Here is a 25,137-nt window from a genome sequence, read left to right as displayed (position 1 = left end):
CAGAGATGCTCTGACAAGACAGCGACTGGCATTTGTCTCATTCTGCTTCAGGTACTAAAAACATTTTATACTCTGCATTTAATGATGTTTAAAAAAAATAGATAAATGCATTAACCTACAAAATATTTGAGATTTTTTGAAACAAATATGTTTTTAACTAGGACCAAACATCTTGTGGAAAACATACTGCACTTTTCTCCCCCCAAGCAGCAGAACATGTCCACTTAATTTTTTTTAAATTGAAACTATGAAAAAGCAAGAGCATTACACAGAGGAAAACTTAGGATGGGATTGTCCTGTAAGTAAATGTATTACCTTTATACCTCTAGGGCTACAACAACTTAATTTAGATAGTCTTTAGCATAATAAACATCATAAGGTGCTTCACAGGAGCCTTTAATGGAAAATTGACACTAACTACATCCCACAATATCAGAATAGACTGTTAAAATCAAAATTTTCATCTCAATTTCAAGAAGTGGTGCCCTAAAAGTGAAAAAAGCAACGGAGGGGTGGGAATATTTAGGGAGGGAATTCCAGAGTTTCGGGGCTTGGCAGAAGACTATTATTCAACAAACTAGAATTAGAGGACTGAAAAATTTGCGGTAGAAATTTGGTGGGAGTAGAGAATGGTGACTTCAGGAGGAAGGCACAAAATGGAATAAGACAAGATGTTCAAAAGGAGGCAAAACTTTGTGTGGAGTAACGGTCCAGGCCAAAGTGCGGCCTAATTTGGTGATCAAGCCACATGCTCCACCACGCAGGCTCAGTGGAAAGAGCAGCAGGGATGGGGCTTCATTTTTGGAGAATGTGTCATCAGCCCCTAAAACATATTTCCAATAAGGTTATATTGTTGCAGTTACCATCCACAGCAAGTTCATGAATGGCAAGGAGCATGTTCATAAGTGAATCAGTTTTCTGAAGCGAGGAGTGGAAAGGGACAGTTAAAGCTTACTCTTTGGCAATCTACAGAGACAGGAATGGAAGGGGAAGTTGAACAGGGAGGTTGTCGTCCAGATTATCCCTAGTAGATGCAGTGGGCAGGAAAATCAGCAGAACAGGATGGTGTAGTTGTGGTTACTACTCAAAATGTAGTTGTGCTGTTGATGGACCCTTCAGAAGATGAAAGAAGAAACACAGAATAAAGATATAGGCTTATTGAAGAGGGAATAAAGCCTGGGTATAAACAACATTTATCACAGGGTAAAAAAAGACATGTAATGACACCTTATAAGTTCCTACAAAACTGTCACCTCATGCAGCTGAAAATCAACACTGAAGGGACATTGCACAATAGCTCATAATCTGGAATATGTCTGTTAGCAACGCTTAGGAAAAGACCAGCTAATGGAGGAAATGAAAAGGAAAAGAGAAATGCCATATTAGAGCCCTCCTGCGGCTGGGAACTAAGACAAAAATGTGTTGGGAACAATAAGGGAATTTTATCCTGCTGTTAGCTCAATTAATCCACTTGACATTCAATAAAAAGAATTTGCCCCAGTATCACTAAGATGGGCACAGAATTTATTATTTTTCCAACAGAAAAAGGATGCAGATGTTCCCTCAAGGTATTACACTTACATGTTTTCTTTTCCCATCTTCAAAAATAATTTCCAAAGTTTCACTTATATAAGCAGAATATACATTTATTCACATTACATAATGCATGGTAAAATAGTGAAGCCAGAGGTCATACTTGTTGCTGTATTTAGCTTGCTGTATATGGCACAAGCTCTCTCATGATATCCTAGAATTAAGAAAGCCGTAGAAAAAGAAAAAACACCTCAAATCATGGCTTAGGCAGTAAGTGACAGAACAAACTTCTTCAAAATAACACAAGCAGCAGTAAAAATAGTCCATTAGTTTGAACTCTTTTAACAGAATATTATCATTCTGGCTTTCTCCTTAGATGCAAATGAACAGAATACAAATCATTAACTCAAATGATACTGAATCTATCTTTCTAATTTAGCATAAACATTACATCCGTTGCATTTCTCCCACAAGTCAAAAAAAACTGTTGAACTGGAGCACAATATTCAATTCCTTACTCCAATAACATTAAAGTCTGACCAGCAGCACAAAAAGTATTATTTCTCCAGATAAAATAACACTGGCAAACAAAGACAAATCATTCAGCCCAACAACAAATTCATTCAAAGTACCATTTGGACAACAAAGGAAATCACAGTGCAAATAATGGTCAATTAAAAACCATCAATTCGTAATGTGTTTCATCAGTGAAAAATATTTACATGAAACAAATATACTATCTGTTCAACTGGATAGGAACCCACAGATGTCAACTACATTATAATTTCGTGCTATGGGGTCATCAACATTTACGATGACAGTTAGTTTTCCACATTTAGATATTTAAAATAAAAATTTATAGCTGACACCAAAATTTTCTACCCATCTCACACAGTTCAACTCAAGGTGAAGTCCAACAGCTAGTTATAAACATAACTGATTCTGCATACAAATCAATAATTATATTTGTGCTTGTGACGTTTGTGTCTTACTATTTACATTTGCTATTTATCTTATATTAAAATATCGATGGAGAAAACAAAAACTGTACAAACTTTTATTTGAATGCAGCCCAACAGCTACATGTCTATAATTTTATTAATTTAAAACTTCCTGTTAAGACTATAACCTTTCATGGACTAAAATCTCAGCATGCAGTAGTTAGTTATGTAACACAATACAAGTTATCTGCTTATGCTACACAAATGTTATATTTCAAATGAAGTTTGGAGAATGTTTTCGTATACCCATCCTCCAGTCATTCAGATATAACACTACTGATTAAAAGAAATTTAAAAAAAACATAATTTAAGCCTTGGGAATTTATGTTAAATACATCAAATTGAGCTCCACTTTATCTTCACACAAGCTGTAACAGCTCAAATATGCAAAAGTTTAAAACAATAACTATTTTTTCATTAAAAAACAACTTTTTGGAAATACCAGTGTTAAGGATGATTCAGTTCAAAAGAATATTCAGCATTTTTTTAATCTTACATAGCCATTATCATTGTAAGTTGGATTTTCCAGACCACAACCCCAACTACATAGACACAGACACAGACACACACTCCCAATGAATCGTAAATGATGTTCATCGTCCATGTGTGTTTCAATTTGGTATTAAAGTCCGCATTTACTTGCGAACGCTTTAATGTTCTATTTTAAAAGTTAATCTAAACTGTGTAAGCTGTTTCCTTCTCTTTTGTCACACTTGCCACACTTCAGAAAAAGCATAACAGCTTCAATTCAGACTTTGAAGTGCTTTTGTATCAATACACTATACAAGAAACTTTGAAAGCTTAATGACCCCAACTGGATCTGCGCTCTGCTACATTAACACTACAATTAAAAGAGGTTGAATTTCATGATTATACAGGACATACCAATTATGTGACATAGATTAATTGGGTGAAATAAATGCTAGTGAAACATTACACACACGATTGTGCTACACACTATTCCACGATTGGTATCATGGTGCAACATTACCATCACATCCTAAGGAGATCCTGCACATCCATAAATCTCTTGGTCTGTAATTTTTGGTGACTGAATTTGATTCTAGTGTAAAAATTGTTTAACGAATATTCTATTACATTTTCCTTTCAAGCGTTTTTATTCTTTTTCACGTGCATGTAGAGTTACTGAAATGAAACTGGCAAACTGAAAGAAAAACGTCTGATGACCAGTCATGTTAAATAAGGGGAGGCAATGGCCTAGTGGTATCATTGCTGGACTGTAAATCCAGAGACGTAGATAACATAGATTTAAGGCGGGAGGAAGAAGGTTTAAAGGAAAACCTTTGTTCACGGAGAGGGTAGTGGAACTCACTGCCTGTAAGGTCAGTCGAGGGAGAAACCTTCATAACCTTTAAGAAATATTTAGATGCGAACTTGTGATGCCAAGGCAGATAAGGCTACGGGTCAATTACTGGAAAATGGAACTAAAATAGTCAGATGGTTGTTTTTGCCTGGCATGGACATAATTGGCCAAAGGACCTTTCTCCATGCTGTCGATCTCTACCACTATGAATACAAAAGTAGGTAGAATGGTAGAATGTGATATTAGGCACAGGAGAGTAGAAAGTACACTTCAGCAGGATCATACACACTTTGGTGATAAAATCACAAAGGAGCATAAAGAACAATGGGCCCCTAGAACTGACTTGCCCATTCAATAAGGTCATGGCTAATTTGATTGTAGTCTTTCCAACTAGGAGTCTGTCTAGAAGTTCACCCTCTTAGCCAGATCGTTATCAACTCCTTTGTCTATCCAACTGTTCTTCTCTCTCATCCGGCTCTATCTTATCGTTTACTCCCTACCCCATCCCCCTCCCTATTTTCTGCAAAATAAACTGATGTTTTCTCAGCTACCCTCAGAACTGAAAAAGGGTCACTGGACCCAAAACATTAACTCTGATTTTTTTTCTTCACAGATGCTGCCAGACCTGCTGAGCTTTTCCAGCAACTTCTGTTTTTGTTCCTGATTTACAGCATTCGTAGTTCTTTCAGTTTTTATCAATGTTCTTTTTCCTGTCTGTGTAGAGGGACAGTTTATAATGAGGTTATAGATTTCACTAGTAGAATTATATACTGACAGTGCATAATTGTTTACCTGCAGTTAGAACTTATAACAAATAGCAATTCTTAACAAATGCAGAAATCGGTTCCTTACTTTGTCAACCTGGGTCTGAACGTCAGATAAACTGGGGAATTCTTTTAACAAGTAGTTTACTTCTGTGACAACTCCAGGAATAGAGGAACTTGATGTCCAGCACATTACCCAGTGATCATAGAATCCCTACAAGGTGGAAACAGGCCATTCAACCCAACAAGTCCACACCGACCCTGACAGCATCCCATCCAGACCCATTCCCCATAACCCACCTCAGCTCCATATCGCTGAACACTACAGGCAATTTAGCACAGCTAAGCTACCTAGCCTGCACACCTTTGGGCTGTAGAAGGAAACCAGAGTACCCACGCAGACACGGGGAGAACGTGCAAACTCCACACAGAGTCATCCGAGGACAGAGTCCGGGTCCCTGGTGCTGTGAGGCAGCAGTGCTAACAACTGAGCCACTGTGCTACTCATCTCCCATAGATAAAACAGATAAATACCATTATTGTCCAGCACTGTTTATAGCAATTTGCAAGAACCACCAAAGTGAAAGGAAAACAACACTTACACTACAATGAAAGGGAAGTGCTGATTGGTAAGCACTTCGGAAGCCACACATTGAAGGTTCACTAGATTGATTTGTGAGATGACAGGATTGTCCCATGATGCAAAGCTAAAGAAATTGGAGCTAAACTCTTGAGTTTAGGAGAATGAGAGGTGATTTCATTGAAACATGGATGAATTTCAAGGGGCTTGTGAGGGCAGGCAGCACACAGTCCGAAATGATTGACCCCTTCGAAGATGAGAAATTTCTTTACTCAGAGGGTCGAGAATCTAAGAATTCCCTACACCAGAAGATTGTGGATACTCCACTGGTGAATATATTCAAGGTTGAGATGGGCAGGTTTTTAGTCTCTCAGCAAATGCAAGGTTATACAAGTGAGTAAGAAAACGGAGGGAAGTCCAAAAATCAGCAATAATTATACCGAAAGGCACAGTAGTTTAAGGGTCTACTTCTGCTCCTTCTACGCTTTTGTAAATTTGAAATATTATATTTTATATTTCCTAAGTATTACATAGAATTATTATTATGGAATAGTATTATATGCATTTGGCCACTCAATGTTCTGTAGCTGTCTGATTTTCTGGAGTTAATCGATAAAGCTGATATTCATACAAACTAGAAACATCATTGAAACAGCCAATAGGTCAGCTTCAATTCCATTAAAGACATAGGCTTGACACTTCTAGTGATAGCAAAACAAGACAAACTTTTTATTAACCGCCACCTATGCAAAACCAAAAACTAATGTAAAGCAGGGAATATACATTTCGCTGTTATACTTAATTTACCGAATAAATCACTTAAATAATAACGCAACTTTGCCTTAAATAAAAAACTTAGCAGCAGAGAACCTTCTCACTTACACTCTTAGCTGACTACTTGGATGTTGTGATGAAACAATAAACTTCTGGTATTTCAGTGGAATAATTTTTGCTCATTTATCAAGAGTGCTGGGGCATAACGTGCCAGGTAAAATAAAGTTTTTTGCTTAGAATATTCTTAGAATCCCTACAGTGCGGAAACAGGTCCTTCGGCCCAGCAAGTCCACACCAACCCTCACAGCATCCCACCCAAACCATCGCTCGATAACCCACCTAATTGACACATCCCTGAACAGTATGGGCAATTTAGCATGGCACATCTTTGGACTGTGGGAGGAAATCGGAGCACATAGAGGAGACCTACAGAGTCATGGGGAAAACGTGCAAACTCCACACAGGCAGTTGCCCGAGGCTGGAATGTGGCACTGTGAGACAGCAGTGCTAACCACTGAGCCACCATGCAGCCCTTATTTAAGTTTGTTGATATCAAAGCTAAATTTTACATAGAAGTAGCAAATAAAATTCAACATAACTGGGATCAAACCAAGGTTAAGGTGCCAATTTTGATCTTATAAATATCAATCAAATTCAGCGATGATTAATAAAAATGCACATTCCATAACCTTCCAATTCAGACTGGAAACGTAGACAGTTAGCATCATAAGAAGCCAAAATATTTGCTGGCATAGTGTTTCACTGCAAAAACATAAATATTCAGGAGCTTTTTCAAAATTGCTGCAAGATTGAATGAGGCAAATTTAAATCAGGAATAAATGGTCAGGAGATAACAATCATCTCCCCCAACCGATCTACTGCTGAGCAATAGAGCATTTACTTATATCAACTAGCCAACACTTCACACACATTAGAATTCCGTGATGAGATTAAGAATCTGTTTTCAATTTAGGGAATTATTGGGTGGAGAATGTACCTTCTTCCAGCTCAGGTGTGGGGTGGACCGAAGCCTACAGTCCTGTTTCAATTCCCAAACCCCAGTCAAATACAAATGAAGCCCTGTCTTCACACAGTAGGCTTTCCAAAGTCTGTACTGGTGGAAATAATCTGCTTCACTGCCTTTTGTCACTAGGAGCGAACCATGATCTTTGTAGAAGTCTCAAGCTTCCATTGAATGAACTGGAGATTTTAAATCAGTGCAAGTCACTGTACCACTGACAGTAACACACATTTTCTTCCATCACAAATTTTTCACCAACCACCATAAAAATGCAAATCCATACCAATAATCTGGTGTAAAGACTAAACACTTCATAGTTAATGCCTCAATCAGAAAATATGTTGCGATTACTTTCAATCACAAGAAAACACAATATATGCATTCACAACACACCCAGACCTCCTTTCACTCCTTTTAATGGAAAAGGCTTGGAAGAGATTTTACATGGTTTGAATATGAAGTCAGTCAGATACTTTTAAAAATTAGAAGACGAAACATTGCCTGCTCCTGGATACTGCACACTCTCCTTACTCAGCCAAAATGAGGATGGTTGAATCAACACAATTGACCTCAGCAATTTAAGCAGGAAACAAACAAAATTCTGACAGAATCTTCAGTCCTAATCATTAGTTCTATCACCTGGAATGAGCAAGCGATATCAGAAGAAGACATAATTGCTTCTGTGTGTCTGGAGACTAATGCAGCCCCAATCCCAACAATAAGTTCAAAAGGACAAGGTGAAGACTCCCAACAGCTGAAGAGACACACCAAAGAGAATGGCTACTTTGGCAGAAAAACCACCATCCACTGAAGCACACTATAACTAAAATCATAACCTTCAAGAGAAGACAAGATGTATAATTTTTATTATCTACTTATAGGGGACATCAAATACTTTTGTCAAGTAGTAAGGTCCGTGTGTCATGCTCTACTTATGCTGAAGCCAAGGAATTTAATTCCATGGCATAACTTCACAGATGTCTCTTTGATACAGTCAGCATTATTCTTTGTAGGTTTCCTGGTGGTAATTGTTTGGTTTTTATGACATTTGTATTGGTACAAGCTGCCAAATTCTCATTTAATGAGTTCATCCAGAAATATTTTCAGAGTAACTGACTGGGCCTCATGAGGTATAGACTTCCAAAAGCTTAGCTCAATGCAAAACAACTTGGTCAGTGCAAACCATAGAGGCCTCTTTCTCTGATCAAAAGGAAACCAATTTGTGCATTCATGTATCTAAACTAAGTCATTTCCATTTGCTCACATGATCATAATGCTCAAGTTACAAAGGTTTTAAGTGGGCTGCTGAATTTTGTATGTACATTGGTCTACATCTTCCAATCTCCAGCAAACAGCTCATCCAAAACAAAGCAGCTCCGACTATCTCATCCAAAGCTCTACTGTCCTATTATCCTCACCTAATCAAGTCACGTTCACTCATCGATCCTACCCTTGTTGGTGTACGTGGATTAGCCCCAAATTGCCTCAATTTAAAATCAAAATGCGAAGAACTTTCTTCTCCTAAATGTAGTGGACTTCTGGAAGTTTCCACCCCAGAAAGTCATGGAGGCTAAATCAGTGAAGGTATTTAAAAAGAGGAGGTTGACAAATGGATATTTGAAATATTGAGGTTATGAGGAAGTGGCATGAAAGAGGAGTTGAGGCCTGAGACAGGTTGGCCATGATCTTATTGAATATTGATGCAGGTTTAACAGAAACAAAAATGACCTACTCCTACTGTGCACTGAATTTTATACAGGAAAATAAACCTAACAAACGTACGAAGCAACAACAGCCTTGTTGTAAATTTATTTGGATAAGGTAGACAGTATACTAACCTGGTCACTTCAGAAAACAAAAAGCAGAAAGGTATTTTGTTAAACCTGCTGAAAGCAAATTAAACTGGAAGAGATCAAGTTTTATGAATTTTGGAAACCAAAGCATACAATAAATACCCTATTAGCGTTACCATAATTTGTGGAGTTGTGTTATTCCGATTTTTATATTAGCACCACAAACATTAGTGGTCACTGAAAAAAAGGGCTTTGTTTGGGCTTTCAGATTTTGTAGATCACAAATTAATTAACCGATCAATTATTCTGGAATGAGGTCAAGGCACTTTGTCCCCATCATCTTGCTGTAAGTACTGAGGACAAGAGTGATGGAGTGCAAGTTTGTGAGTATGTCCAGCAGATAGAGTATGTTGGGCCTGACTGGCCATGGTAGCTGCTAACCAGTCCATAGTGACAAGCAGATGCTCGCATGGCAGAGGCAGAACAATACAAACAGTGCTGATGGAGTCCTCCAATCTGCTTGTCAGATTTTCTGGCACCTCCAACAAACCTGCCAGCAACTCCCGAGTCTGCTTCTGCATTTGTGTGAAGTTGTTAATTGTCAACACTACGGGATGATCTCCTGTCAGGGACTGAGCAGGTGCCAGTATTGACAGTGGCAGTGATTGGCTCTTTCTCCTCAATTAGTGGAGTGATGTGCTCACCAGCGTGGATTTTCCACTCTAGTCCAGCTAGAATATCCACTGAGCTGTCAGTTTTGAAGGTAGTAGAGGGTGCAGGAGACAGCCTTGTCAATGATGATCTTGGTCTCTGAAGATACTGTGGCTTCCTCAGATGTAGAGGACGTGTCTTCGGGTGCCACCTCTTGAAGGCAAAAAAATGTGCAAGTTCCACCAGTCCCTGCTGCAAACTAAAGGGAATGCACTGCAAAGAAAGGGTAGAAGTCTGTGTATGTTAAGGTTACATTCGTATTGGCAGTAATGGGAAAGCACACCAGCAACGGGCAACAACTCTTACTTAGTTGCAGAGCCATGTAATTTTAGCATCGCCAAAGGTCACCGGAGGTCAGAGAACTCAGTGGCAAGGGCAAGAATCTTCTCCTCAACAGGGGTAAGATGAAGATCATCAGATGCAGCACCACCCCTCTTGGATTTTTCTGCCCTATTCCAGGCTGTTTTCTGTAGTATGAGACAAACGAAGTGGAAACAAGTAACTGGTACAGATGTTGGGCATGGTGCAGGTATGGGAAAGGTGCTGACATGCGTCAAGTGAGTGAGTAGGCAGCTCAGAGGTCTTGCACAGTTATTAGTATAAGCATTTGGAGGAATTGGGATGGTGATGAAAATGCTACATGCAATAGTGCCCATGAGCCTTGGTGGGAAGTTGGTGCAGTAACAGAGACAGAGCGAGTGTGACGTAGCACTTACCCTCAAAGAGCAGATGGTTAATGATGTCCTTGTGACATTGCTGGGTACTCCTCTGGACTACTGAAACAGCAGAGACCTTTGTGACAACCTCGCACCAAGCTAACAATGTCTGGCAATGTGGCCTCCTCCCAACAGAAGAGGACTGACTTCCTCTGCACTACCTCATCCACCAGGACTTCCAGGTCCATATGGGCAAAACCAGAGTGCCAACAGGCCTCTGTCCACCATCTTCAGGACAATTCTGTAGAAGGAGGAAGCGTGTGGGGGCAGTTCCAGACTGTCGGCTCTTGACCAGGTTCATGACTGCATTTTAAATGTGTTGCCACTGATGACAATAGCAAAACAACTCAGCAGTGATGAGTATTTCCGCTTCTGCCAAGAGGAAAGATGAGACAAGCAGCGTACCATCAAGGCTTGATGTGTAGCTAATGGGGTAAGTTTCAGAGATAGGGTGAGAAATCTTGCCAGGATTTATGGAGAGACGCCACCAACAAACTCACCAAAATTGCCGTTTTGCTGATTTCTGTTAAAATTCAGCCTATAGTTTCCAACAATGCGATACTTTGCAATGGAGTGTTTAGATGCAAAGTAATTGCACTGTACTTTAAAGTAAAAAATAGCGTATAATTTTTGATGATGGGAATATTTTCAGGTATTCATATTCTTCGATATTTTGAAATATATTAATTTGGTCAGTTGTAGGGTTTGGTGGGAAATTAACATTGATTTAGATTAGTCATAATCAGTACATTAATTGGTTCATCTAATACATTATTCTGCTTAACTGTAATCAATGTTCATTTCAGTATCTTAATATCATGCAAATTTGCTTAGCTTCACTCTACAAAGAAATATAACATGTGTTCGCAAACAGAATAAAGACATTACTTTAACTTTTAAGAGTTGTAATTACAAGGTCAAAGGCCTCTGTTTAGCTTATTTTCACTTAAAATCCAGACTTCCAAGGTTGAATATTGCTTGTGGATTATTCATCCCAGCTTGTTAGCCCTTTAAAAAAAATCATAACCACTGAAGTATCCTTCTAACGGTGCTATTTTAATTTGTTTTAGAAATGAAGCAGTTGATGTAATGTAACCTCTGTATTAGAATTAATTGTGTAATGTTTGTCATTGTATAGCCTCTTAGCCTTTCATTACTCAAAACTATGTATTGAAGAATGTTTCACTACCTGACATTTTATATACTTTGTATAGCAATTTGTTCAGGTTCATACTTTGTGATCTTCCATATTTTGCATTATTTTGAGATTATGAGCAACTTTTCGCACCTCTTTTTAAAAGCAAAAGATAAAATTTTAAAACTCTTTCTAGGTGTTCAAAATCCACACAGAAAAAAAAAACAAAATCTGACAAATGGCTTGAAGAGGAGGAAATAGTCAGTGATAATGAAGTTACTGAATTAATGGGGACTTCGCCAAATAAGCAAGAACTGAGATGGGAGTTCAAAAGTATCAAGCACTGGGTCCTGACTGCACGATCAATACAAGCCGTAGGGAGATACAGTGAAGAGGATGGTACCATGGGTAATAGGCAAATTAAGGAATCAGTCAGGAAATAGTGGGAGGTGGCATTAGTCAATGTCCATCGCGCTTATGAACCAATTAGCATTGCTAATGCATCCCATAAACCTCACCTTCCTCTGATCAATTAGAATGTAATGATGTAATTGATCATTTCACGGATTGTGGCTTGGAAAGAGTTAATAAGCAGTAGATTCAAGAGATCAAAGTGCACACCAAGTTTGAAAGTGTCCACGTGGAAGCAGAAGATCTTCAAAACATGAAGAGAGACCAGAGGCTGAGTGTCAACTTTCACCCTAAATTGAATGAGGAAGGCAAGAAATGTGTAAAACTACTGCCCTGCTTTAAAAGGTATTATTTGTAACTGAAGTGAAGTTTCCTGACTTTCTGTGCCAGATTGTCTCATTAGTTAAAGTTTTAAATGAACAAAATAATATTAGTATTTGGATTTAAACTGTACTCTTAATTGTAAATTTAATTAAGCTTTCGGTAAAATAGGTCATCACTGTTTACTGTTGTGTAATGATATATACACCGAAGGCTAGTTATTTAAATTAACATTGATGTTGGGTGATAAATAAGTGCTTTAAAAAAAGTCTGAGCTTTATGACAGGGCATTTTTCAAAAATTCATTATTCATTCTTTGCAGTGTCAGTAAGTAACTAGGAGTCCTGCTTACTGTTTATTAAACAGATAATGTGACGATAACATGTCATTAAGAGAGGTGTTCTGTCTTGTTTGTTTTGCACAAGGGTGATCTCAGAGCGGTGCCGAAATGTTTCATTTCAACAGGCAGTTGGTATACAGCTTTGAGTCCTCCCTAGGTGTTGATTTTTTCTTAATAAGACAAACGAATCATAAGGGGGTGAGGATTTTGGTTTTGCATTCAGCTTTAGTTCTCTACTGCTAGGCAGAAGTCTTAGAGGCTTCCTCTTATCAAAAAGAGTAGATTGTTTCTTTCTACTGGACTGGAGAAAGACCACACATGAGAATAATAACTGCTTTGCTGAATTATTTTTGCCAAGGGTGTGCTTATGGGATTTTGCCTACATTGGAACAGTTGATAATTAGTGGTTAAATAATACATTGTCTTCGTTTACTATTTCAACAAAGTCATGTAAATTCTTTTGTTCTATTTTAACTGTTGTAAGAATAAAGTGTTTTGATCAAAGCTTAGTGATGGACCAATCAAATCATATCTGGAACACTACACCTTACACTTGCCTTTTTAAAAAAATACATAAAAGTTAGGGTCTGGGTATTTTCCATACTATACTTTGCAGGGTATGGTCAGGTCCATAGCTATAAACTTAGCAGTCGGCAGTCGCGCTGCAAAGATTGGTGGACATTGTGTGAGTTTCCCTCTGTGTCCAACAGACATAAATACTGAATGTATACTCTTAAATGAAACTTTTAGACCCAACTGAACAGTCACTCAGCTTCCAGGACGTTTCCTCCAAAAGCAAGTGCCACAGATGATGGAAATACTGAGCAAGTCAGACCATATCTGAAGTGAGACAGAGGAAGCCTACATTGACAATGATGCCCTTTGATCAGAACTGATACAAGTTTAGAACAATAAGTTTTGAGCAAGGGGAAAGAGAAACAAGGACAAACAAAGGTCTGAGAAATAAAAAACAGGAGTTGGTCTCACCTGACTAAAGGGAACAGTGTTGAGGCAAAAAGCAAAACAAAAGATGAGTGTACAGCAGCTGTGCAGCTAACAAAACTGGAGTAAGAGGAAAAACTGAAACAAGTGAATTTAAAAAAGACTGAAACAAAAAAACTGAAATGAGGTACACTCATTGAGCCTCCTTAATGTCCGATTCCACTCTTTAGCCACCCAAATACTATGTCTTCATCCCATCGCACCTTTTCAAGCAATTGAAGGAGATTTAATACCTGCCACTTTAGCTCCTCTCCTCACCATCCAGAGCCTAAAACACCTTTCTGGATGAAGCAGCGATATATGGGTATTTCTTTTAATCTAGGCTACTGTACTCACTCCTCACAATATGGTCTCCTTTACATTGCCAAAACAAATGCAGACACGGTGACCACTTTACAAACACTTTTCTCAATCTGAAAGCATAACCTTGCACTTCTACTGGCCTTTTGCTTATAGATGTTCCACCTGGTTTGCAAATTTACCTCCTGTTCTAAGCCTACTACACCATTCCAGTGAAACCTGATTAAATCTCAAGAAACATCACCTCATTTTTCAATTAGGCACACACAACCCATTGAGCTCAACACAGTTCAAAAATTTCAGGCTGCTATCTCGGTACCCTTTCTGTTTCCTTTTCTTTCCTTGTTTCCTTTTCTCTCTTATTTTAGCTCTGAATCAGCAGGATGCCCACTCAAGGGACATTTTTAAATTTAATATAAAAAACAGGAAGTGCTTGAGAAACTCTGCAGGTATCTCAGCATCTGTGGAGGGAGAAGCTCCATCAATGTTTTGAATTTAATAGGGCTCTTCAGCACTCAATCCGTTTTGAAGAAGAGGCATATTGGACTTGAAACGTGAACTGTTTCTGTTTCCACTGAAAATCCAGACTGAAAGGAGCACTAGCCTTAAAACCACTGCCATGCAGTACTTTTAGGCCAGTGTTGCAGAAATAATTTACTGAGAAATTATTCAAATTTAAAAAGGAAAATTCAAGTTGAGCACCTTAGCTAAAAGATAACATTTTGGTACAAATTATTCAAAAATCCTAAAGCATGGTTACTGAACAACACATTTTTTTTAATTTAAATAATGTAAAAGAACATTTGGGACTGAATTTAAAGCAAACCACTTACCTGCAATGACAGCTAGTGTTGTCAAGTGTTCATTTTGCACCAGTTGGGCAAAAACAACTTCACCTCTAAAATCAGCAATCCCTTGAAATTGCAAAGCCAGCTGTTTTCCCTGCAGGATTTCCTGCATTGTCTCCTTGCATTCTTCAACAACATTCACTGCTCTGCCAGAAAAAAAATCATACAGCTTACATGAACAAAGGACCTGAACTTCCATCACACTGTTCCAACCATGCAAAAGCTTCTACAATAGTCAAGTACCACAAAAGGTTTGGGCAATGTCATACAGCTATTTAAAATATAGCTGTCGGCTACTAAAATTCTTCCAAAATATACTGGAAATATAATCTTGATGAGCATAACAGTACAGTTTGAAATAGAAGAACAATTTATACAAACATAAATACAGCATTCTGGCAATGAAAAAAGTAAATAACTGTTTCTCTTCATTGATCTGCAAGGTGGAATTTAATGCCTCTTATTTTAATTTGTACTGTACGTCAAATAATGTGTTATAAGTTGTTACGAGAGGGATGCTGCGGGATTGGGTGGAGGAGCAGGAAATAAAGGATTGTAAAGTTAAAAGTCTGTGACAGAAAATGATAACGGGGACTCAGAGTCTCCTGTCAGCATAAACCTGGAAATTCAACTTGAAAATGCATTTGTCTTGCTCACGTTGCCAGTCCAGCTCTGCCCAAATATCCTCACAATTCCATTATAATACACTCAAACTTAAAAAAGACAGTAAGTAGCAATGGGGACACAAAGTGTCAAGCTATGCCAGTTAAAGTATAACTATTTAAATTTCAACTCAACCTGTATTCTCATATCAAGCAAAGCAGTTACAAACATGTATTCAATAACATTTTCTATTTTTTGATGTGAATTATGCTGTAACAATATACGAAAAGAAACAGAAAATGTAGATGATGTTTCAGAGGATGAGGTTCTTCTAAAAATTCATATTTTTCATGCTATGACTGAAAACTTGGTTTAATGTAAACACTGTAAAGCAGTAAAAGACTTCAAGAGATCGACAAGGATTTTATATAAATCTATAGTTTAGTACAAATAGCCTTTCCACTTTACTCTTCTGGATCCTTTCCTCCTCCACAAGCAATGTTTCAAATGGGAGAATGAAGCTTTTAATGAACATTGTCTGCATCAATCAATTCTGGATCTATGGGCTTTACTCATAAAAAGGGACAATTATTTTTAACATGAACAGACTGATCCTCTGAACAAATTTCAACTGGAGAATGCTCACAAATCAGCAGCTTATGTGAAGGGAGTGGGGTTTGGATGAGCTGGTGCTCAACAATCGAGCAGACTTTGATATACAGCTTTGTAATTATTGCATAATTTCCATGCACCCGAAATTCAGCAACTTTTTCCTGTCACGTGGTTGCTTTATGCCCAGATAATGCACATTATGACTACTAATGCAATGGGGGTTCAGGTTCAAAAGTTAATTATAGATGTCCTTTCTACAAAAACTTAGTATACTCTCTTAAACATATTTTTCTAACAGTGAAAGGGTAATGTTGTGGAAAATGGGAAGCTACAAACATTCCAGACAGAGAAGAGAGAGATTAATGAATCAAATAGAATACAATGCAAAGACTACAAAATGAAACAGAAATTAAACCAGTAAGAGGATGGGAAAAATATAATAGCAGCAAGTTAGTCAGGTAATCAGTGTCTTTTTGATTAAGCTACAGTCTCTTTATTCCCTCAAATCATTCATTGCCTTACAGGTGGAGCAACTGATTTTACGGATTTCTCTTTTATTTAAGGTTAGGATACTCTGACAAAAGCAATTCATCCAGGAATTGTATACAAACGGATACAACAGAAAAATAAGTTTTAAAACAAAAGTGTTGAATAGTTATTTTGTAATGACTCGAAATCATCACAGAACAGGAAGCAGCCTTTCGGTCCATCGCTTCAATTTATGCTACAAATAGAACAGAACTAAACATCAGCACCAGGTCAAGCACTCATTCTGAGAAGCCCTTTGAAGAGACTACTCACTTGTTTACCTCCACCTCATTTGCCAAGTGCATCACAAGAATGGTTACGTGGAGACAGGCAACCGGTATCATGGCCTTGGACAGTCTTTCATCCGCTTGGACGACAATTTGTTGTACAGCCTTGACGCCATCTATAATCTTACATAATCAGAGAATTTTAAAATGTAAGTTAGCAGCTTACCTACTGGGAAACTTCAGTGTTGATTCAGGTTCCATTAGCAGTTAAATGCAATGACATGTAAATGAATGATTGCAGAGCAACGGCAATCATGAGGAATCGCAAATCCGAACAAGGAGGAAAAGATCCCCCCACCCCCTGTTATGGAACATCTTTGCCGCTTCAGTAAGGAGAGGAATAAACTGGAAGTTACACAAAAGCTTTCACCCGATATATCATCCTAACCCATTGCAATTAATTCTATGTCTACAAAAGCAGGAGGTAGTTTTCTTCCAAACATCTTAGGTCACAAAGTAAATTTTCTCTGAAAATTGCGGATTTTGATTTTCTTACTCTTTCCTGTCCTAATATAGGCAAAGTAAAGAGTTCATTTTATTCCATAAACCTGATGTAATATGCTAAAAGATAAGGATGGGGGAACGGGGGTGAACACTGCATGTTTTTCAGCCTTTGTGAAAAAGTTATGTTTTGCAGAGCAGCCTTTATCTGAAAAGGGTAAATATGGTTTTGATTTGTACACAAACTAGCCTACAGAGGGAGCCAGCTAACAATAATTTATTGTATGCTCAGCTGGAGATTCTGAATAACTATTATAAACATCAATTAATGATCTTGTTTTGCAGTTGGAATGAATGTAATGGAACTTGTGACCAGTATTCATAGAATGTACAAGTTCAGTGAATTTACTGGTTTACTCACTTTTCTAAGCAGCCCACAAAATAATTATATATACGTCCATGAAGCTACACAAAACAATGTTATGATATGGGCAAAAGTGCAATAAATCAAGATAAGCGAATCTATGTCTTCATCAATTGAACATGTTATTAATTTATCAGATGACTCAATTCAAATGTTGGACAAAACTATGCATTTTAAGAAGGGCAATATTATCTGACCAAGGTTTATAATTGGTTAGAGAAGCAGGATTCTGTGAAATTTAGAAAGCTTACACAGATTAAGAACACCGTGGTAACAAGTGTGTGCACCACCATTAGAAAGAAAAAGCTCAATACAATAGTTTTAAAGGCATTAAAGAAGAATATCGCCTTCAGCTACAGACAAAGTTAACATATTAGTCCATAAACTACCAGGTTTATTAAATTCAATATTAAATTTACCATAGTGGCACTCGAACGTTCTCGATTTTATGTTTAGCAATATAACCACAATAGCTCACAACCAGACAATGATCTTTTGTTTCTATCTGACAAGTTCAATTTAGAAAGAGTTAAGAAGGCTTGCCTTTTGAATTGATAGGAAGTGGGTGAAAGGCAACTTTTAAATTTTTCAGCCTTTGTCAAACTTACAAGGGCTGAACAGGGAAGAAAATAGCTCAGTAATTACTCCACATCAACAAACTATTGTGCAGTCTCAAAATGCACTTTGAGAAAGGTTGCCTCATGAACTCGAGGGTGAAGGCTTGAGGGAAACAGTGCAACCTGCAAATTAAACAATATTGCAATGGAGGATTATATAACTAATACAGGGATCACAGCATAATTGCAGGAAAGATAGCTCCTCTGCTTTCCCCGGGGGTGGCATAGGAAATCCAGAACCACAAATCACAATCTCAGAATATGGGTAGGCCGCTGAACAGCAAGATGGATGAGAACTTATTCACACACAGGACAGTGAATTTTTCAAAATTTCTGTCCCAGAGGGCTCAATCACTGAGTATGTTCAAAATGGAGACAAATAGACTTCTGAAAAAAAAACTCTCTGATGAAGGGTCTAGGCCCGAAACGTCAGCTTTTGTGCTCCTGAGATGCTGCTTGGCCTGCTGTGTTCATCCAGCTTCACACTTTGTTATCTGTAAAAGAACAGTGGATGCTGGAAATCAGAAACAAAACAGAAATTGCTGGAAGAGCTCAGCAGGTCTGGCAGCATCTGTGGAGAGAAATCAAAGTTAACCTTTTGGGTTCAGGTCCTTCTTCAGAAGAAGGGTTGCTGTCATAACTGCCGAGATTTTCCAGCAATTTCTGTTTTATTGTCAGTAGACGTCTACCTATTCAAATATCAAGGGACCCAGGAATCAAGCTGGAAAATGATGAAGTAGATCTGTTGTGATCACACTGAATTTGAGTGGATGTGAACAGTTTAATAGTCCACTCCTGTTCCTATTGCTTCATGTCCCTTTCAGAACTGAAGAGGAGAGCATTGTTGTGAAGAGAGGATTGAATCCCAGGATGGACAATAACTGTTGACATAATTTTTGGGGAAGCAATGGCACTTAATTCACTTACACTTTTTGAAAATTAAAACTCCAGGAACTAGTGAAGTAATAAAATGGTAAACTATCTGCCGGCGTCCACAAAAGAAAATTTGAGAGAGGTAGTATTTAGATGTTTGCCATGGTTTAAAAAGTCTCATCTGATAACCCCAAGAACCTCGAGTGCTGTTTAGAGATGTAGGCAATGAATCCAAACCTCTTTCACAAACTCCCTAAAGTTTTTAATGTGTCAAATATTTTTGGCGTGGAGATGCTGGTGTTGGACTGGGTTGGACAAAGTCAAAAATTGCACGACACCAGGTTATAGTCCAACAGGTTTACTTTGAACAGTAGAATAACTAAAATCAGTCCTTTCAACTGGCATAAGTCATCTTATTAACTTTTTCTTAATAACTCATAAGTATTACAATTTGTTGCATTAACTCTATGATGCTTACCCTCTGTTCACCATGTCCCAAACTATCCCTTCTAACTTGGCCAATAATCTGGTCACAGACACTCAATTCGGATTTTACTAAGGCTGCTCAATCCCTGTATTTTCCCACACCTAAACAAAAGTGCTGCATTAAAGGTCAAGCTCACTGCCTTCAACATTCAGTCAGGCTAAGAACGAATAAGGCATCAACGAGCCTCAGAAAAACTGCAATTAGTTGGAATTGGTAGAATTCTATGCTGATAGGAGACATAACTACCACAGAATTTGTGGTTGTCGGTGGTCAATTATCTGGGACATCACTGCAAGGTCCCCAGCATATGAACTACAGCCAACCATCTTCAGCTGCTTCATTAATAACCTTTCTGCCACCATAACGTCCAACATGGAAATGTTTGTTGATGGTTGCAAAATGTTCAACACTTCTTGCAACTTTTCAGATAAATGAAGCAGCCTGTATTCCTACACAGAAAGTCGTTGACAACATGCAGGCATAAGCTGAAAGTGGCAAGTAGTATTTGCGCCACCTCCAACAAGATAGCATCTAGCATCTCACCTTGACATTCAATGGCATTACCCCCACTAAAAATATTCTACAGGTTTCCTTTGATCAGGAACTGAGAGGACAGCCATAGTAGTAATATGACTACATGAAAATGTCAGAAGCTCGGAATTCTGTACAATCCAAGTCACCTCCCATCTCCACAGAGACACTCTACCATCTACAAGGCAGATACCATGAATCTGAAGGAATATCCAACATTTGTCTGGCTGAAGTCAGCTCCAACAACAATATCATTCAAGAAACTCAACATAATCTAGGATCAAGCAGCTTGCTTGACTGTTACCTCATCAACCAGCTTCAAAATGCACCAAGCAGCAACTGGATGCACAATCTAAAAGATGTACCACAGAAATACACCAAGGCTCCTTTGCCAGCATCTTCTAAAATCATGATCTCTGCCACTAAAAGGACAAAGGGCAGCAGATGCATGGAACACCTCCAACTATAAGTTCCTCTCCAAGCCACAAACCATCTTGACTTAGTTATCATTCTTTCACTGTTGTGGAACTCCTTTCCTAACAGCATTGAGAATGCAGGTACACAACATGAACTACAGAAGTTTGAGAAGGCAGATCACCACTACTTCAGAGGGCAATTAGAGATGGGCCAGCCTGTGACACCACATTCCGAGCATGATTAACCAGGCTGCAAAAAATCACAGGTGGAAACCTGTGACCTACTATTCCAAAAAATCATATAAATTCCAGCTTCACGTTTGTTCTCCTTTGTGTCAAATCCCCGAAAACTGTTCCAGGCCATTCACTTCTTGGAGGTTGTAAACAATCTGACTCATAAACACTAGGCTTAATATTTCAAAAGGAGTAGTGCCTTTACAATAACCATAGCAGTAAACAACTGCAAATTGTTGCTATTTTTGTCAGACTGAAAAAAGGAGGCTGTTGGCCTAGAGTATCTTTTGCTCTCAGCAAGAGCTAAAAAAGTTTGGACTTAAAGTACAGAAGGAAAATACAGAAATGTTTTAAAAATCTAAGAGCAATTTATATTGAGTTTTGAGAAGATTTGTAGCTCAGGTTGAGTTTCTGGTTGTAAGTTTGCTCTCTGAGCTGGAAGGTTAGTTTTCAGACGTTTCGTCACCATTCTAGGTATCATCATCAGCGAGCCTCCGATGAAGCGCTGGTGTTATGTCCCGCTTTCTATTTATCTGTTTAGGTTTCCTTGGGTTGGTGATGTCATTTCCTGTTTTTTTTCCCTCAGACAATGGTAGATTGGCTCCAAATCAATGTGTTTGTTGATGGAGTTCCAGTTGGAATGCCATGCTTCATATAAACATCAACTAGCCACAAAACGACATGACCCACTATCACTAGTATCCTTACATACAGATGAGGAAGGGCACCACTTTGATTGGGACGACACATCCATCCTAGGACAAGCCAAACAGAGACACACACGAGAACTCCTAGAAGCATGGCATTCCAACCAGAACTCCATCAACAAACACACTGGCTCCAAATCAATCTACCATCCTCTGAGAAAAAAAAACAGGAAATGACATCACCAACCCAAGGAAACCTAAACAGATAAATAGAAAGCAGGACATAACACCAGCGCTTCATCGGAGGCTCACTGATGATGTTACCAAGAATGGTGACGAAACATCTGAAAACTAACCTTCCAGCTCAGCAAGCAAACTCACATCCAGCAATTTATATGTTTGGGATCTCGGCAAACTGAACCACCACATTGTTAGTTGTGTCACTGGCCCACAATTTGCTGGCAAAATAATGACAAGTAAAAAAGCCTTTATTCATGTGTAAAAAGGACAGGAAGATGTGCTGCGTTGAGAGTCATGACAAATCTCAGGTGATTCACACTCTTCCATTACTATTAGTCTCAAGAACACTCACCCAAATTTCAGGAATTTGCCGGATTTGAACTTTAAGTACAAACTAATCTGGTCATTTTCATCAATGCAAGCATTCTGTTCGTGATGGATCCATGTTTTGATAAGACCAATTAGCCTCAGAGGCCCAGAAAGGAAATATGTAAAGCAGATAAGTTGCAGTCCCGCAGGTAGCAAATCAATCCTGTTTTTAACCTCACAGTGCCTGCATATGTTTTTCTATCTTCATCTAAATTTTCTCTTTCTGTTTTTACTTCTTTTTGCGTACCCAAATGGGTCTTCAACCCAGTTCATTTGCTTTGACATTGCTCCTTTTCTCATTTACTAGAATGAAACTCAACAGAATTCAACTGGATTTACACCATAAATCACAGCGGCTACAAGAGCAAGTCAGTGGCTAGGAATACCACGGCATTAAACCCAATTCCTCACTCCTCAAAGCCTGTCCACTATCTACAAGGCACAAGTCAGGAATGTGGTGGAATACTCTCCACCTGCCTGGGTGGGTGCAGCCCCAACAACACTCAAGAAACTTGACACCATCCGGGACAAGGCAGCCCGTTTGATTGGCACTACATCCACAACCATTCACTCCCTCCACCATGGACACACTGTAGCAGCAGTGTGTATTATCTGCAAGGTGCACTGCAGAAATTCACCAAAGATCCTTGGACCGCACTTTCCAAACCCACACTCTTCCATCTAGAAGGACGAGAGGAACAGATACATGGGAACACCATCACCTGCAAGTTTCCCTCTAGGTCACTCACCATCTGACTGGGAAATATTGTTGTTCCTTCACTGTCACTGGGCCAAAATCCTGGAAATCCCTCCCTCAAGGCACTGTGGGTCAAGCTACAGCATGTGGACTGCAGTGGTTCAAGGAGGCAGCTCACCACCATCTCCTCAAGGGGAAACAAAGGAAGGGTAATAAAATGTTGGCTAGCCAGTCATGCCCACATCCCATGAATGAATAAAAAAAATCACTAAACTCAAGTTTCACTGTTTAAAGAGGTAGCCTGTTGGATTTGTCATTTACCAAGATTCCAGATACTATTACCCTCTCACAATTCCAGCAAAAGGCAGTGCAAACCTTTCCAAATTGAAAGGTGAGAGAAAAGAAAACCTAACATGCTACAAGATGCCCTAATGCAGCAAATTTTCAGTCATGAATGAGGTGAGAAGGAAGATATCAACAGAAAGCTATTTCAAATATAACTACAGTCCTGATTTTGCAGTGATCTGTCAACATCCACTTTCAGTAATTTTCTGAAAAGGTCTGTAACTTCTAGAGTTCAGGTATATGAAGAACAACATGAAAATCTAGAAAGTACTGTCCCCATATGCTGCGCTGAAATCCTCCAAGAATACAGTCAGGTAGAAAATCACAGAAATAACTAAAAACATACCCTTTTCATCTAACTGTAAATGTATGCCATAAACGTGTATTTTATTATCTGTAAAAATATAAAATTACTACAGAAAGAATACAGTTATTAAAGCAAAGTCCAGCTTGTAGCTCATGAGAATCCATTCATTGATGGATGCTGAGACTCCCTTGACACGGTGACTTTAAAGAAAAGAGGAACACAGTTCTGAAAGAAAGTTAACGCCAACTGTTTCTCTGTCCACAGAATTCTTCCGGACATGAGTTTCTCCGACACATTCTGTTTTTACTTTAGATTTCCACTGTCTGCACTACTTTGCTTTATTTGTGAAAGAGGAACTCTGAAACAGAGAGGTTGCTGAATCTTTGCTGATTCCAAAGAAAGCTGTCCACAAAGAGCAATGTTGCTTTGTCATGGGAAACAAATTCTGTCCATAGTCTTTTTTGTGATAAATTAAATGTGCTCGAAATTACTCTAATACAAATTATGTCCAAAATGAAAATATTTCAATCAATACTATACTGTTCACTGAGTTGCATGTTTAAGTCAAATGATTACTGTAATAAACTGGAAACTATGTTAGCATAGCTTAGATATTTGTCAAAACACTCCCATAAAAAGTTACGACATACAAGACATTGTCAAATTAACGTTTCATGAAATTCTACCAATAATTTCAAACAACAATTAGTAGCAAAATTTTAACATGATTGACATTCACATCCCGAAGGAACACTGAAGAAACAAGTGGACATAATTCAGAAGAATCTATTATATGATTGTGGTCTGATGATAGGAATGGATGTGAATGAATTTTCAGAATATAAGAACATGCATGATCATTAGGCATCAAGTGACCAATTCCAAAGTTTAGAAATTGTCACTAGCCTCTCTTGTATCCATCTATTACAAGATGCTATGGTTGTTACTGGCTGTTCTTTGCTAGTTTTATGTATTTGAGCTCTTTACAAAATAGTTCATTGCTGAGTTAGGGTCTTTGTGTTTACATAACTTTAGCTGCAAATTATTTTCAGAATATAAATACGAAATTATTTACCTTTGGGTTTGTTATTGGGATAGAAACAAAGTAATTTGGATGAACCTTTTTCTTCTTTTTTTGACCTGCATCATCTTCATTCTCACCACCTAAAGTCCTCTTTCTCTTTTTCTTCGAAGTCTTTTCAGGGAGTGCAGTAACTGAAAATAAAAAACACCAAAAAACAGAAATAGTGGAATGTCTGGGCCCATTCTGAGGTGAGACCTAAAATTAGAACACACAAAACTTCCTTCAGAGATCTCAAATTACATCATTGGATACCCTACCATTTATTGCTCTCAGTAAATGATTTTCAAATCAATTCAGAGCTTTAAAATGCCTCATCAATTTGAATGGAAAAAAAGATGCCAAATGGAAGGATCTGAAAACCCTGTTACAGTACTTCGAAAATGTATTTATTGATCATGATCGTTTTCGCTACTTTCAAAATATATTCATACAAAATAATTTACAGTTTGCAGACTAACGTTCAAGTCCTAGTTGTAACTTCTAAACTTTCTCCTTTGCAATTAATCCTCTAAATTATGTCTGTAAGGCGGCTCAGCAGAAATGCAAACAAAAACCATTTCCAACTAGCATTAATTACAGTATCACTATACTTAGAATTTCTCAGAATATGCAAATTGAATACACATGCCCATTATGTATTTCAGTGAGTTACTATGACATGGGAATACTATCTCGGTTGACATGTCAATGCAGTACCAGGGCAGTACAACTACTATACTGGGTACATTGTTGGTCAAATGAAGTATTAATCAAAGGCCTCTATGTAATTATTTCAGAAACAAAGGAAAAGCAGACTTTATTTTTATGATAAACAAGTTGAC

General features: G+C 38.2%; 1 protein-coding gene across 5 annotated transcripts in view; it reads right to left on the bottom strand.

The window, feature by feature from the left end:
- The window catches only part of LOC125452490 (A-kinase anchor protein 7-like), a 163,150-nt gene that overhangs the window by 123,976 nt on the left and 14,037 nt on the right, over positions 1-25,137 (bottom strand). For all 5 annotated transcript variants that reach the window (XM_048530982.2, XM_048530983.2, XM_048530981.2 and 2 more), the window contains 3 exons: positions 24,308-24,447; positions 16,591-16,727; positions 14,560-14,720 (listed from right to left, as the gene is read on the bottom strand). In XM_048530982.2, coding sequence (XP_048386939.1) covers positions 14,560-14,720; positions 16,591-16,727; positions 24,308-24,447 — 438 coding nt within the window. The remainder of the gene's footprint in view (positions 1-14,559; positions 14,721-16,590; positions 16,728-24,307; positions 24,448-25,137) is intronic.

The sequence above is a fragment of the Stegostoma tigrinum genome, chromosome 4 (genome assembly GCF_030684315.1).
Source record: "Stegostoma tigrinum isolate sSteTig4 chromosome 4, sSteTig4.hap1, whole genome shotgun sequence".
In the NCBI taxonomy this organism is placed as follows: Eukaryota; Metazoa; Chordata; class Chondrichthyes; order Orectolobiformes; family Stegostomatidae; genus Stegostoma; species Stegostoma tigrinum.
This window is presented reverse-complemented; position numbering and strand designations above follow the sequence as displayed.